The sequence below is a fragment of the Cryptotermes secundus genome, unplaced genomic scaffold (assembly GCF_002891405.2).
Source record: "Cryptotermes secundus unplaced genomic scaffold, Csec_1.0 scaffold1769, whole genome shotgun sequence".
Taxonomy (NCBI): Eukaryota; Metazoa; Arthropoda; class Insecta; order Blattodea; family Kalotermitidae; genus Cryptotermes; species Cryptotermes secundus.
The window spans coordinates 371,321-388,642 of NW_019727434.1; the positions used below are offsets into that span (position 1 = coordinate 371,321).

General features: G+C 40.8%; 1 protein-coding gene across 1 annotated transcript in view; it reads left to right on the forward strand.

Moving 5' to 3' along the window:
- Positions 1-17,322, forward strand: part of LOC111864824 (dynein heavy chain 10, axonemal) — a 136,110-nt gene that overhangs the window by 115,482 nt on the left and 3,306 nt on the right. Inside the window, exons 66-73 of the mRNA XM_033751598.1 lie at positions 3,202-3,403; positions 4,084-4,226; positions 4,532-4,693; positions 7,942-8,113; positions 10,557-10,688; positions 11,860-12,071; positions 13,470-13,637; positions 15,933-16,112. Coding sequence (XP_033607489.1) covers positions 3,202-3,403; positions 4,084-4,226; positions 4,532-4,693; positions 7,942-8,113; positions 10,557-10,688; positions 11,860-12,071; positions 13,470-13,637; positions 15,933-16,112 — 1,371 coding nt within the window. The remainder of the gene's footprint in view (positions 1-3,201; positions 3,404-4,083; positions 4,227-4,531; positions 4,694-7,941; positions 8,114-10,556; positions 10,689-11,859; positions 12,072-13,469; positions 13,638-15,932; positions 16,113-17,322) is intronic.

Sequence of the window (17,322 nt, forward strand, 5' to 3'; positions counted from 1 at the left end):
TTTCGATGCATAGTTAAACTCAGCACATGGTGGTGAGTGTTTTGCTTCACTCCCCGTCCGGTTTACCCCTGGGAAAATGTGGAAGGGGCGCACTACTTATTTGCATGAAGACAGCTATTGTTTCGCTTTCAGTTTCTACATTGTGTTCAACGTTATAATGTTTTTCGTCTCAAACTTTTGCGACAAAACACTGAAATTTTAATCCATAAGAAACATGTTATTACACAATAAATACTATAAACATTCAGATAATTATAAAAAAATGATAAAAACTATGGATTAATGAAGGAAGAAATGATAACCAGCGACGAATGGCAATGAAGGGGGCTCGGAAGGTTGTGGTCCATTGATGAATCTACGTGTTACATCAGATTTTTGAAACGTTAATATTCGGTGTGGATGATTGTATAATGCTCATTCGATTTAAATGCAACACAAAGGCGTTAATCACATATTACATATTATATTGAAAATAATTTTATTATACGTATTAATATAATAATTAGAACTCCACATTATTAGTTATACAGCACGACATGTTACAAAGAGGATACCGACTTTCGGAACAACCAAGGCTGTCCGTGTATGAGAAAAGTTTGGGAAAAATAGTGTTGGACTATTGTCTAATTATTTTTCTAAGAATGAATTTAAGAATAAAAATGGATCCGAAAATGAGGACTGGGTTCCTCTGATTCGAGGTACGGTTAATTGTAGGGCAGTTCTGAACAGTAATGAACCTTCGGGTTTCATAAAACCCGGGAATATTCTTGACCAGTTTAGGAACTACAACCTTCTCAAGATGGACTTAGCTGCATGGATTTAGGAGAGTATTACTTGTGTCAAGCAATTTGTGACAAATACGATTCAGTTCTCAAAGATCCACTGCTGATTCACCGGTCTCTAAATCGGAAAAACCGATAGCCACTGCATTACATGACTGAGACAAGAAGGAGTTAGCAGAGAACAAACGGTTCCGTCACATTTTCAACATGATTATGGCGATAATTAAACAGCAATCTTAAACAGCCTTTAATTTTTTTTAATTAACTCACCGCCATCTGTGATTCGATTGTCTAGAAAAAATGTGGGAGCATCGACGTCTCACAGCCCTATCGGCCTTGACGGTCTGTTAGAGAATAGCTTAATCTTCTCCACTTCATATAATAACGTAAGTAAAAAGCAAAGCTATCCCTGTAACAGGCCGTGGAGGCCCATAGGGTTGTGAGATGTTGAGGTTCCCACATTTTCTAGACAATCGGCTCATAGATGGCAGCAAGGCTGTCAGTCTTACGCGCCAGCCGCCCTTTACCCCAAATAACATTCCAAAAATATTCCTGGTACTCATTTCTATTAGAGGCTGAGTCGACCCCAGGACCACAGTGCGGCTGGAAAGATTAGGTCAATTGAAAAAATCCACCTCATCGGGATTCGATCCCGCGACCTTCGGCTTGTAGCATAGTGCCTCAACCAACTACACATGCAGTAATAGCTCTGTATACTAAAGTATACAAATTTAAAGGTCATAATAGAATTATAATGCGCCACAGTACTTAGATGACCGTGTACAGTAATTTTATACACTCTGAAATCTTACCGAATGCGGACTATTCCTACATTTAGAAAGTGAGTTTTAATTTTTCTGTATGTTTTGCAGATTGCACTATTATTGCATTGGTTTTACACACGACATTTATTTTAAATATACTGTATATGGCAGCACATCAAATTCACCTTCATTTTGAGTAATTCCTTTATGAAATTAATATTCAAGTGCTTTGTAACTACAAATACAAATACAAACCACTCGGTCCAATGTGACATATAAGTTTTTACTACGTGAAAACGTATCTTCCTTATATGTTTCGGTCCTTACGGACCATCTTCAGAGGGAACATAATTACAAACTCGAAACTACCATCACAATAGGTGTTTTGATTTAAAATACATACACTTATATCCTATAATGCACAGTACGCATAAAGTCGAACGTTTCACAATCACAGCAGCTTCCTGGTGTTGTAAAGTTTTTAAAAGTTTCTAGATGTTATTTAAAAAACCTTTATTGTCAATAGTAAAATTTTTTTAAACCACATAGGTTCGTGTCCGTACTCCTATCGTCCTTCTTGTATGGGGAAAATTTTGTGCCGCCTGTCTATCTTGATGAGGAGGTTCTTGATGTCGTCCAGGGTTTGTTTGTGGCTTGCTGTGTTGTTTTCACATAGTAAAAACTCATATGTCACATTGGACGGAGTGGTTTGTATTTGTAATTGCTGGTGTGACGGACCAGAATGAAACAAATCAAAGCTTTGTAACTAATTCAACCTTACTGATTCCTTTGTTGTGTTGCCGATATAGGCTCGTGCGTAGCAAATCCTGAAATGGGATATCTGTTGGCCTCTTATTTAAGCCTAAAGGAAACTAAGGATATGGACGGTTTGGAATGTTAAAAAAGCGGAAATATGAACAATGTATACAGGCTACCTACAGCTGTGAGCATAGTGAAATGTAGGAAATAGCTATGTAATTCTGGGGGAAAAACCCACGACTCCTAGTGAGATACTGCAATGGGTCCCTAGGGCACTAATTTATGTGCGGACCTCATGACGCTAGAAGTTACACTGTAGTTTGGAGTACGGATATTTAGCAAAACCGTTCTTCGCAGTTTTGAGTTCCGTATTGAAATTCATGCTCCTCTGTTGCAGATACAAGTGCACTGTACCAAACGTAAGCATGCTGTGGATATGGCACGGTACAGAATCAACAGATATTTTCTTGTGTCCTGCTAAATACTAACTATACAGAAAGGGGCGCGCCATGGCTCAAGCGGTTAGTCGCTGGCTTCCCACCGCGACGGCCCGGGTTCGATCCCGGCTCTGGTCAAGTGGGGTTTGTGGTGGACAAAGTGGCGCTGGTGAAGGTTTAATCCGAGTACTTCGGTTTCCCCCTGCCAATCTTCATTCCACAAATTGCTCCACAATCACCCTCACCTGTCATCTGGGGCTGGTACAATAGGCCAGAAGTGGCCGCAGTACAAGGGACTTAGTCCCACCCCACTAACAATAAAAACAAAAAAGTATACAGAAAGGCGCTTCAGATTATATTTACAGATATTAACCCATTCTTTGTTTTACGTTATGTACTGTATTTAATTTCAGTTAACACTGATTAATATGCCTACGGTCATTCTTTAATTAATTTCAGACTGCTCTGAAGATGTTAGAGACTGCTGTTGTCCAGGGCCAATGGCTGCTGCTTCAAAACTGTCACCTACTGCCGGCTCTCATGAAAATCCTGCAGAAGGAAGTGGAGCAGGAAACCAAACCTCATCCAGATTTTCGGCTGTGGATCACAACAGCACCGACGCCTGCGTTTCCCGTCGGTGTCTTGCAAAGTTCGTTGAAAGGTAAGCGCCTGAGAATGAGACAACAGATTATCTTACTTAGATATGGATCATCTAATTAAGCTGCCAATTTTTAAAACGTTGTCTCCTTATATGTCTTCGCATTTTTCTCCTTTTTCTCCTACTTCACCTTGTTTTTATTAATTTCCTCCTCCTATTCCTGCTCGTTAAGCAGGTCACGGTAGCCGAGCGGTCTAAGGCGTACACTGTCTTCGCTAGCTTGGAAGCCGGGAACGTGGGTTCGAATCCCGCTCATGGCATGGATGTTTGTGTGCGTTTTCCTGTGTTTGTGTACAGGTAGAGGCCTTGCGACCAGCTGATCACCCGCCCAAGGAGTCCTACCGTATGTCTAAGATTTAGAAAAACGGAAGTGAACGGAGAAGTTCATGGACGTAGGCCTAGGCCCACTGGGGGCTGTAGTGCCAAGGAAAAAAAATACTTGTTCGTTATCATCATAATTGTTATCACCGTTTTTTTCTAATTATGTGACTTCAAGCGCTTGCGTGTGCGCTGGTTATTCTAGCACCACGTTATATTTTTGTCTGTTAATCTGTACATACATATCTGTAATTTAAAAGGTCTGTGTGAGAGAAGGAATGTAATAGGTCCTCAGATTTAATAAAGCACTCGTAAATGTGACTCCAATGGACGAACTGGACCTGTGTCTACTGTGTTCCTGACAGTGGTCATAGAGCCTCCAGACGGTCTGAAGCTCAACCTGAGAAGCACCTACTTGAAGCTGAGAAGCCAGACAGTGGAAAGCTGCGGCCATCCAGCTTTCCGGACACTGGTTTATGTCCTGGCGTTCTTCCATGCCGTGGTCCAGGTAGCAGACTTAAGATTTAATGCATGAATATTCGAACAATATACATATTACTTGCTCTTTATAAAAATAAATTTGGGGTATAATCTTCATTAAAATTGTCAGGCCGAGATGTAACACTCTGAGACTTGCATTTGGGGGTACCCAATTCGAATCTGGATCGGGTTAGGATTGCTGATTAAGGTTTCTTTATGATTTCCTTCAATATTTAAGACGAATGCCAAGACAGTATCTCTAAGCATGCCAAGTCTATGTTATGCTCTTTATGTGTTCAGTGAAACGCAGTTTCTGGTGATTGTTTTTAATAGGAACGCCGAAAGTACGACAAGATTGGCTGGAACCTTTGTTATGATTTCAACGATTCAGATTTCAATGCCTGTGTGCAGATACTGCAGATATACTTATCAAAATCGCCTAACGCAAAAGGTTCAAGGATACCTTGGGGGAGTTTGAAGTATCTTTTTGGTGAGGTAAGTTGCTTTGAGTAGAATAACCAATTACCGTATTTACGCATGTATAGGCCGCAGCACAATTTTCAGACAGAAATTATAGAAAAAATAATTTTCTTGAAATATTATTTCAGGAGTAGAAATTATTCCGAAATTTGGCAACGTTTAACATTCCTAAGTTCGCAACTAGCGAAAATAACGGTACCGCTCGGAACAAAGGCATTGCGGGGGAGAGTTATAACCTTTTCGCCTTTACTTGACTTGCCTGGTTAGTTCTGAGTGAAACATGGGTCGAGTAAGAGCAGGTTATACGTCTAAATTTAAACTTCAAGTGGTGCGTTACGCACAAGAACACGGAAATCGAGCAGCAGGGAGAAAATTCGACGTTGACGAAAAAAATGTGCGAAGATGGATACTAACGAAAGATGCCCTTGAAAAAACGTCACAAAATCGACAATCTTTCCGCGGAAAGAAAGCTAAATTTCCAGAACTTGAAAATAAACTTTTGCGATACGTGCGTAATACACGGGCGGATGGATTTTCAGTGTCTGTGGAAATGATTCAATTTGAAGGCCTCAAAATAGCGGACAGAATGAAAATTCCTCGTAATGAATTTAAGGGAAGTTATGGATGGGCAAGGCGCTTTATGGCCCGACATGATCTTGTAATTCGGCGACGGACGTCAATAGCGCAGCGCCTTCCCGACACATACCAGGAGAAACTGCTTGCATTTCAAAAACATGTCCTGAAATTAAGAAAGACGCACAACTACACCATGGGAGCTATTGGAAATGTTGATGAAACTCCTGTGTTCTTTGAAATGCCGGGTGAAAGTACAGTGAACAAAGCAGGCGAAAAAACAGTGCATGTGCGGACTGCAGGAGCAGAAAAGCAGCGGTGTACCGTAATGCTTGGTATCACTGCTGATGGAAACAAACTACCACCATTTGTAATCTTCAAACGCAAAACATTGCCGAAAGAAAAGCTTCCACCGGGAATTTTGGTGAGAGTTCAAGAAAAAGGATGGATGACAGAAGAGCTCTATCTGGATTGGTTGAAATCAGTGTGGTTTCGGCGCCCAGGCGCACTTTTACGTCAGCGGTCAATGTTAGTGGTTGACAGTTTTCGAAGCCATTTAACTGAAAATGTGAAAGTGAAGATGAGGCAGGAGAAAAGTGATATGGTTGTGATACCAGGGGGGATGACTGGCATGTTACAACCACTTGACGTGTCAATAAACCGTCCTTTCAAGTCTCATTTGCGGCGCTTTTACCGGGACTGGAGATGCGGTTCCACGGAGATGACGCCGACTGGACGATTGAAGAAACCTTCATTAAGTCAAATGTGTGAGTGGATTGTGGCTGCATGGAACACCATACCAGAAGAAATGGTTTCCAAAAGTTTTAAAGTCACATCCATTTCCAACGCAATGGACGGGACTGAAGATGACGCTGTATGGCTGACATCACCTGACAGCGAAACTTCGAGCGAGAGCGACATCGACAGTAACGAGTCAAGTGATGAACAGTAATATGGTTCAATTACCGTCGACCAACTTCAGAAAGTGTCGCATAATTTATTCATGCGATGCGAAGCATGTTTGCAAGCAGAAGGGGGTCACTTTCAGCACCTGTTATAAAGCACGGTAAGTTTGTGTTATCTTTTTACAGTATTCTTATAAATGCGTGCATGTACAGAAACTGATGTAAGGGTATCAGCGACACGACTGCACTCTCGCTAGCGGGGAGGGGCACAGTAGTCGCGGAGAAACGTTCCATCCGCTCTACGCTGCTGCCCCGGTTTCCTCGATCTTTGAACATCCTGTATTACTAATTATGAATATAATTTTTTCAAAATGAAGTGGGATTTCGAATATTTCGAATATAAGCCGCACCCCAGTTTTCCTCTTGAATTTTTGGCAAAAAATGTGCGGCCTATACATGCGTAAATACGGTAACTATCTGGGCCTCACTCCCGAAGGTTCAACTCCGGTAATGGCAGAATCCATCCCTGTACAAGGTCCCGAGACAAGTTGCATTTACTTTCTGCCTCCGTAAGTTCCATCAACATGTCACGTTCTCAGTGGCAGCTTTACAGGCAGTTACCACATTGATAGTCTCCGTGCATTTCTCGTTTCCCTATACATGCTAGATGTATGGTTAGGCGTAACTTCCTAGTCTTCGGAATCTTTTGTAAGCACATGAAGTGTACCCTCCTGATGCCTAGGCTGACTAAAGAATTCATTCCACCTCCATAACCCTGTTCAGGGCGTCTCTGCCTTCGATCCCCGTACTCTTCGCATTGTGGGTTCACGGTTTCGCTGTGTCTAGACCCACCGTTTTCACCCATTCTGCCTACATTAGCTTTCCATCTCCCCCTATTATAGGATCCGTAATAATTATTCGTATTTTAATATTTGTTTTAAATTTCTCTCATATTTCAGTTCTCGTTTTCATTAACCGTGCGAATGCAATTGTACAAATTATTCGTAGTATAATCGATAAGGAAGGTATTTTTGTTGAGAGCTCTTGGAAATATGGCGGCTCGAAATAACATAGACTTTCCCGTATTTCTACAAAGATCATTTCCGTTTTCTGAGAAATCAGCCCTGTGCTCCAAAGTTCCAACAATAGGAGAGAAAAAAAAAACATTTCAACGTATTTCCCGTATTCTTACTTCAGAAGGAAACTGAAACTCATTAACATAGGATTTCTCTTTCGTGAGTTTACCTACACAGAGCATGCAGTTCTCTGGTTCGTAGAGAGACATTATTCGATTGGGACCTGGGAAATATTTACGGAACAGTGGGAAGAATTAAATGTCCGTGGACAAATGCTGATTATGCCCGTTTTGCAAGGCCATCGACTGTAACTTGCTATTATTAAGGAGCATATCGCTCTGCATATCTAAGATGACAGAATAATCAACAATGATAACACTTTTTCTGAAACAGTCTCAGCGGTAAAATGAAACAGTGCAAGAATTGTCTAAGAGTCATTCGATAACAATTACTCTGATGGAAACAAATATTTCTGAGCTTGATACAAAATTTTCTTCAATTTCATTTTACTTGGAAATGTATAAATGCGTCAAGGTCACTGTCGTTGCCTAGTATTTCGACATTTCTTGTTTATCTCTTCCTCTTTATTAGGACCAGATGAACATTACGAAGATATTGAATTTGAGGAATTTCTATGGGTGATTACGCCCTTAAGAATCTGTGCATTATTTAAACATACTCAAGTGGGCCATATATCCTCCGTTTTCAGGTTATGTACGGTGGACGAGTCATAGACGAATTCGACCGAAGAATTATCAGGACCTACATGGATGAGTACGTGGGAGAGTTCCTTTTCGATAAGTTTCAGCCGTATCACTTCTACTGTGACACGTCTGTGGATTATCTGATTCCAGACGAAGGTGATAGGGACAGCTACCTCAGTAAGTACACATAACATAACGAGGGAAATATTATCTGACACTCATTGTGCTTCAGTTGAGTGAACACATTCTCCGAATTATGTTTCTGGCAATTTCTCATACTGTATTCTTCTTATGCTCGCATTTTGCAAACACAAATCCATTAATGCAGACATTGATTTATGTTTGTATAGCTGTTGGTACCACTGCATGAAGTCACAAAATATTTTCCGTAGTTTCTCGTTAAATATTTAAATTATCGAGAACTGTTAGCAATAAGACTCGTAGATCTGACTGAGATATATTTTTCATGCCATGTATTTTTGTATACTGAAACATTCTGTTGCAAAATCGATAAAATTTTTATCTGAGCATTGTTTAAGATGTTGAATCGGTATGACTAATAATTAAAATTTTCCGGAAATCGTTGCTGTAAACCCTCCCCCTAATTACACTTTGTTATCGCAATGTGGTCTATATTTTCTGAGATGTAACATGTGGAAAGGCAGATGGAAGAATATGACCTCAGTATTATGCGTTTATTTAATACAGTTTGTGCAAAAGAAACATTATGGTCAAAACGTTGCAGTCACAAGAAGATCCTGTAGTCTTGCTGAAAGTCTCGTATATCATACAAGTATATTTCTGTATATTTCCAAGCCTACTTACTGAATAGTAAAGCATGTCGAAGTTCATTTGCAAAAAAAGCAAAGTTGTCCCTGTGCTTAACGAATTAAGCACAACGCCGTGAAGACGCCTGGGGTCGTGGATATATAGATTCACATTTTCTTGACCCCGGCACTAGCTGGAGGTGAGTGCTCAACTTCACGCCCCTCCCGCTTTACCCCTGGGGAAAGAGAAAATTCTTGACCATGTCGGGACTCGAACTCCGACCCCTTGGTCGTCCAGCCCGTAGCCAGTCGCTATACCGACTACGCTATCCCGGCTCCTTGATTTTAATTCCATTTATTTTATATTATAAGAAAAAGATGATGAGCTGAGGAAAATAATATTTTGTGACACTGTTAACGATTTTAATAATATCCGTCTTATAAATACTATGGAAAAGATATAATAATTATTATAATTAGTTTATATAGTATCAATGTGAATTTTAAACGGCAACACATTAAATGTTGACTGCACGTTTAAAGTTTATTGGCGGCTAAAATGCTAACGTTCGCTTAGTGAGGGGCGGAGTCCAGCTGGGTCCACTCGGCAGGGCGGCCATTGATTGGCCTGTTGTAACTGCCCCGGGTGATTATGATGATGGAGAATTTGATGGAATAAAGATTGGCAGGGGAAACCGAAGTACTCAGAGAAACCCCGCCCCAGCGCCACTTCGTCCACCACAAATCCCACTTGACCAGACTCGGGATCGAACCTGGGCCGCCGCGGTGGGAAGTCAGCGACTAACCACTTGAGCTATGGCACGGCCACAAATACTAACGTTGGTGTCTGTGAGAATTATTATTATTTTTCTTTATTGCTAGTGGGGTGGTACTAAGTCCCCTGTACTGCGGCCACTTCTGGCCTATTGTACCAGCCCCAGATGATAGGTAAGGGTGATTGTGGAGCAATTGGTGGAATGAAGATTGGCAGGGGAAACCGAAGTACTCGGAGAAAACCTGCCCCAGCGCCACTTTGTCCACCACAAATCCCACTTGACCAGACCCGGGATCAAACCCGGGCCGCCTCTGTGGGAAGCCAGCGACTAACCGCTTGAGCTGTGGCGCGGCCCTTCTGTCACATATAGTCGAACTCTAAAATCATTAGCTAATAATCATTATTTTAATTGCTTCCATGGAACAGCGTCTGTGAGCACCTGATAGTCGCTTAGTCGATCGTGAAATTCCTCTCAAAAATAGTAATAATAATCCTACAATATTCGAAGTCTGTTAAATACAGTTTATATTCTCACGCTTTATTTATTTATGATCCACTTCAATATTACCTCCCCATCGACTTCAGTGTTTCCAAAGATATGTCTTCCCTTGATATTTTCTGAATAACAATTTGCATTCTTTGTCTCTTCCATACATGACACATGCCATGTCGCATTCTTCGTCATTGTATCACTCTTATAGTGTTTTATGAAAGGGCAAATTATGAAGATTCTTGTGTGTATGTATTCCCACCCTCCTGTTACTTCCTCTCTTCATGTATACTACTTTCCCCACGTAGTACGTATTGTGAACGGGGTCCACACAGCCTCATGAGGATAATTGAGGAGCTACTAGAATGGAAAAGTAGCGGCTCCGGTCTAGAAAACCGAAATTAACGGCCTTGGGGATTAGTTGCTCTGACCACGCGACACCCTCTATCCGCTAATATTGACACTAACTTCGCTGACAAGCGGCAGTCGCTCGGTCGGTATAGTTCGCTTGAGGACTATAGCCACGGAGTTTGGTTATTTTTAGTTCAGTACGTATTGTTGAAACTAACCACGTCTCTCTACCTCCAGACGCTATCGAAGAACTGCCCTTGGTTAACGGCCCAGAAGTCTGCGGACTCCATCCCAACGCTGAGATCGGCTACTATACACAAGCTGCTAAGGAGCTTTGGGATCGCCTGCTGGAACTTCAGCCTCAGAGAGGTGAGCAGGCATTTCCGTGTGCTCCCATGTCTCAGGTTTTCCGAGCTTAAGCTTTCATAAATCGACAAAACACCGGCATATAGTGCAGTATCTTGCTGAACACCAAATAAAAGGTTGTACGCTTGTGTGTGTGTGTGTGTGTGTGTGTAGGTGTGGGGGGGGGTGCTCTCGCCGAACACTTTTTAAGAGGCTTTTCACTTCAAGAACGATAACCTTACTAGAAATAAAAGGGACAGCACGTGTGACTGGTATTACTGTTTGTTTCAACTTCTGCCAGTAATGGGTTCTACAGAGATATTTTTATACTTTTGTTCCATCCTTGTCTGTCTTATTTCAACGATTTTGGTCAAAGTGGTTCACACTTCTCTTTTATTGCCTCTTTTTCCGTTCCAATTCATGAGAACCATATCTGGATAATTACAAGCAGTAGTTTTGATATGTGATCTAGATTATGCCTATGGCAAAAAAAAAACGAGTAATGCCCTCATATTCAGGCCTCAGACGTGGAGTACGTCTGTAATGTTGGTTACCTCTGTGGTCTAGTGGTCAGAGTTCCTGCCTACAGATCCAGAGGTCCGGGTTCGATTCCCGGGACTACCAGATTTTCTGCGAAGTAGTGGGTCTGGAACGGGGTCCACTCAGCCTCGTGATGATAATTTATGAGGTATTTCAAGGAAGTACGTAATTTTCTGAATCCTACTGTTACTTCGCCCGCTCGATTATTGGAATCGTGGGTACGAATCCCACTCGAGGCATGGATGTCTGACTGCTTCTATTCTGTGTCTGTGTTGTGTATAGATAGCGGGCTTGCGACGGGCTGATCCCCGTCCAGGGAGTCCTGCCGACTGTCTAAAATTAAGAAACTGAAATGAAACGAATTGTTTCACGGATGCCCTGTGTTTCAAGTGGGAGCAACAGGAATGAAGATAGATAGATAAATAGATAGATAGATAGATAGATAGATAGATAGATATACTCCCAAGTCCTGCTTATTGAATTAAAATGTATAGGGCTATGTGTGTTAGATATAGACAGTAGTGTATATGGAGGTAAATCATGATTATAGTGACTTCCATAAGGTATTTAAAGATAATTTTCCAAGAAAAGGATGATGTGGTAACGGTTTATCATTTGTCTTCTCTTTTTATGTCTGTAATACGTGTTCCTCTAGGCGGACCTGGTGGTGGTGTAAGTAGAGATAATTTTGTCGACAATGTTGCCAAAGATATCCTAGTGAGAATTCCACCGCCTTACGATGTTGCTCGAACACGCAAGACTTACGAGATGAACATTACCCCAACTATAATTGTACTTCTTCAAGAGCTGGAACGCTTCAACCTGCTCCTAGAACAGATGCGTCAAACACTGAATCTGCTGCGGAAGGCAAGAAATCTTCAGCTGCTCTAATGACAATTTGGTATCATAGAAATATACTGAATGTCCGAATGAAAGTTATCCAAAATAAAATTACTATATCTCAGAAAGTTTCTATTATACACATTTATGGGTTACACCACTACAAAAGGAAACTGTCGAAGTTTTTTCTTAGTATATAACTTTCTCAATAAATTTCAATGTGGGCTCCCTTGGTGGCACTATAAATATCCATACTTGAAGCATGTTTGGTGGTACTGTAGCCACAGCGTCCCTTATGCTGGCTTTCAGGTGTTAAAGGTCGTTGATCTTAACCTGGTAGACAATGTTCGTCACATAACCCCCAAGAAAAAATTCAGTGGGGTTAAATCTGGCGACCTAGGAGGCCAAGCGATTGGTCCACCTCTGCCGATCTATCTCCTAGCCATCTCACTGTCCAGGTGATTCCTAACATGGTGGCAGAAATGTGGCGGCGCTTGCGTGTAAGCCGGATATGGGGGAAAAATTAAGAAACTTAGAGGATTTTCCTTTCCGATGACATAAACCGGATACGTGTATGACAATTATTTTCCGAGATTTGAATTTCTTATTTTGAATACCTTTCATCCGGGCACCCTATATTAGCCATAGAAAAAAAGAGTTTAAAATGAAAGTTAAACTGTCCTAAATTTTATTTTCCGTTTCAGATGGTTTCACTTTACGGCATATCAGGTTTATCGGAAAGTTCCCGGAGTAGGTAAAAAACATGCTGGCTTAACTTTCATAATTTTGGCTGCCATCTCCAAAATAGTCTCCCTGAGAACGTGTACAGTGATCCCATTGTGTTTTTTAAGTTTCAAAAGCACCGTGGAAGTAAGTTTCCTTAACGCTGTCGAGTACCGCTTGCAATTTCCTAAGTCAACATTTGAACTATGCGCAACTAGTTTTATGGGTACTCCGAACTCCATGAAAATATTGCACAGTACTTCCTTTCTAATTGAATCATAGGCCTCCTTTTCAGTTTTTAATAACTCATACCTTTTTCCATTGTACTTTCATCTGTTCTGCTGTATGTGACGAAAGCAGAGCTTCTCATAAGCATTTCAGTTATTACCTCCAAATCCACACTGGCGATCCCCAGAAATTTCGTTTGCATTTAGAGTTAACCTTGAGAGACGAACAACGAATAAAAATTTGTATGAAGACGGTGTGTGATATGGCTCGATAATTAGAATTTAATTTTATCGCCCTTCTTATAAATTGGTACAGTGATAAGACTCATTCCATTTCTGAGGCAATTCTTCCATATTCTAAATAGAATTAATAAGTTTATGGATTTAAGAATGTTGTGTTTCACATATTCTTCATAGCTTAAGTAACACCAGTTCCGTTGCTGAACACAAAAGTTCTATCAAATCATGTTTGCAGGCTCTGGCTGGTGAAATCGGTTCCGATACGCTTCTAGACAACATGGCTGATTCCTTGTTCAATAGCCAACTACCCCATGCGTGGAAAAAGTTAGCTCCAGTTACTTGCAAGAGCTTAGGGCCTTGGATGGACCATTTTGAGAGAAGAATCCAGCAGTATACATTATGGGTAAAACTCATATACATTTCCTAACAACATAAATATGCTATTTAAACTTTTCCATGCTGATTCCTAATAAATCTTCATTTCGAATACTTAAATGTTAGCTTAACATTTCTACAGTTGAAGAACCAGAACAGTATTTCCCGATATATAAGACATATGACATGTAAGATTTAAGGTTTTCACGGCGGTGACTATGAAGAAAGCAGTCTTCTGGGATTTGGCACCGTGTATATGTGGTGTTAACCGACGTTTCGGAGGAACGTATCGCCTCCATCTTCAGGGTAGAAGGAAAAATATAAGAAATCCGCAAGCGAAAAGACCGCGAGAACCGGTAAAAGCAGTCTGCTTCAAGACATATGATGTTTGGGATGGAGAAATTAAGAAGTACAGTGAACTATTAAACCGTGGCCGTGATGATGCCCCCAGTGCGATTACATATTTTTTTACGCCCTACAAATTTATGTAAAATTCATCAGACGCTTTGAACCGACGAAGCTGGAAGCGCCGTTTGTTCATATCACGTGCTGCTTTAAGAAAGGCACGGTTGAGACTGAGGCAATATCAAATATTTTTGTGCTATACATAATTCAGCAATGTTGCAATATAAAGTAGCTGAACTAATGTTTTCAGAAATTAATCAGGAATTATATATTGCGTTACTTGTTATTTCACGGAATATTTTGTTGTATTACCGTTTTTCTTGATAGAGGCTACTCTGGTCTATGTCCCCTTCTTCGTTAATCCCAGAACATGTTACTGCTGTCACGCTCCAGAGGATTTCGCTTTCGAGCTTATGAACCACTACTCGTAGTTTGGAACGAAATATAAAGTTTTCTCTTCCCTTTGAGCTCGACAGCTGATCGACATTAATCATTAGAGAGGTCAGAATCAATATCAAAAAATTCTGGGAAAAATCTGACACCTTCTCTCCTTCAGCTGTTTCAGTCAGTATGATGAACACAGCAAGGGCTTTAAATTAAAAATTATGAGGTCTAGAATTCCCATGATACAGTTATGACCGCGATTTCAACTGGTGCATATTCAACATGCCAACTTCGCACCATTGCCGTGTTCATAATCTATGTTCTAACATATTTCATTAATCATTTCAGGCTCAAAACATCAGGAACATGTACATTTTAATGAATATAATTAATACTTTGTAAAGGACTTTGAATGATATACCGCACTGTTCAATTCCAGGATTTATAAAATTAATAAACTTTCATTTGGTCATTATGTAAATTATGGGTTACATTGGATTGATGACATGCATAGGCACAATAAATTTTTTGTCCAGAACCTGCAATAACAATTTTAAGTGAATTCCTCAATTAATTTTGGAGATGATGTTATAGAGAGATACATCTCCCTATTACCACTATTTTGTTATTAATTTTATGTGGAGAATACAGGTTATTTGCAAGTGACTAGTTAATATCAAACACTGTTAGAACTAAATGTGTTCCAGAAATACCTTAAATATGTTAACCTATACCAAAAGTTAGTTGCGTACTGAATGCCCAAAAATGCAGTGCAGTATAACAATTTCTTATTCTTCTCTACCACTGCTTCGTGTTCATTTGCTATCTATATCTCTGGTTCGTAAGACAGACATATTTCAGTCCACACTTTCATTTAACTCATTTCATTTCAGGGTCTTTATTGGAAATTTGGTAGTTATTCATTTACTCAAAAATTTCCAGTCCTTCCTGAACTCTAAAGCCAGTTGCCGTGTTCGCAAGACCTACCATTGTACTTAACTCTAGCCAGTTTAATCCAGCTTACACCCTCACACACTATTTCCGCATGATTCATTCTGCATAATTTTCCCATCTACGACGTACATTTCTTCAAAGCGACCTCTACCCGTGAGCCTTTCCGACTAAAGTTTTGTATGCACTGCTCGTGTCAATATTCGCGCTACATGTTTCTGTCATTATAACTCATTCATTATTCGAGCTAATATTATTAAAAGAAGAGAGCAAATTATGATGCTCCTTATTATTTGATTTTGGTTTACATATGTCAAAACATTTGCCACTTTCTCGGCCTAACATCCATATACTCGTACCTGTAAAGCAACTCATGAAATTACTGTTTTGTGCACTTTAATCTTAGGGATTTTAGACAACACAGCGGTAGCAAATATTTCCAGATTTTGTGAATAGGTGGATGGATATAAGAACAGATAGATAATAGACTATTGTATATATGTAAATATGTATTCATGAACTGTCTTAAGACATATTTGTTTAGTAAAAGGAAAGCAGATGGTATTTGTAAACTTTTTTGCAGGCTGCGAGTGGTGACCCAATGGTCATGTGGCTGTCAGGGCTTCATGTCCCCGAGTCATTCCTGACGGCCTTGGTACAGAGTGTGTGTCGCAAAAACGGCTGGCCCCTCGACAAAACCACTTTGTGTACGACAGTGACAACGTACATGGACGTCGACGACGTTGAAGAGCGCCCAGATCAGGTGAACATTTGTGTTATACTATATGAAGAGTCTCGCATATCAGACCGCCTCTGTGGTCTAGTGGTCAGAGTTCCTGGCTACAGTACAGAGGTCCGGGTTCGATTCCCGGCGCTACCAGTTTTTCTGAGAAGTAGTGGGTCTGGAACGGGGTCCACTCTGCCTCGTGAGGATAACTGAGGAGTTATTTCAAGGAAATAGCTGCTCCGGTCTAGAAAACCGAGATTAAAGGTCGTGGGGATCCGTTGAGCTGACCACCCTCTATCCGCTAAAGTTGGCAATAACTTCTCCGATTAGCGGCGGTCGCTCTGTCGCTATAGTTCGCTTGCAGACTAAAACCACGGAATTTGTTCTTTGTTTTAGTGTCACATATCAATCTCTCTAATACCGGAAATGAATCTTCGACAAATTCTGTGTAGGTATGTACAAACCCCTTTGTGCGGCAAAGGTACACCTCAATATGTTCTGAGACCCAACTGTTACATTTAATCAGCAAGGAGAGTGGACATGCAACAGTGTTGTACTTCTGTGAGGGGTAGTTATTGCTATCGGTATGTCTGTGTGAACCCCCCGATGGCGTCTCTACTTTGACTTAGTGGAGGGGCTTGCGTGGTCAAATGACTCTGAGAGCTATGTCGGCGGTAGCATAGCTACTGGTAGGGCCACCCATGAAGGACAGGTCAAAGGGGATGACCGAGACTAAAAGAGATACCCTGGTCCTCCAGGTTTGGGGTTGGGCGAGAGGCTGACGACCTCTCACCGTAAAAAAATATAAATGTCTCGAAACCTGGAATCAAGCCTCGGAAACCTCAACAGAATGGAAGACGGCTTTTGGCAAAGAATATGGACTACTCTCTAGGTACATGGAATGTGAAAACCCTCAATAAACCGGGTGCCATGAAATCGGTACTAGAACAGATAGATAAGTACAATATGAAAACCACAGCCATACAGGAAATTAGATGGCTGGGTAAAGGAATCATGGACTTAAAGAAACACACTGTATGTTACAGTGGTAAAGCAGAAGGCAATAAGGAATTTGGTGTAGCCTTTGTAATAGAACGAGAATTTAAAAGCGCAATAATAGACTTTAAACCAATAAGTGAAAAATTTGCACTTTGAGAATCAGAACGAAATTTTTCAATATGACGTTGATGAACGTGCACGCACCTACAGAAGAAGAAGAAGAGGAGGTCAAAGACTATTTCTATCA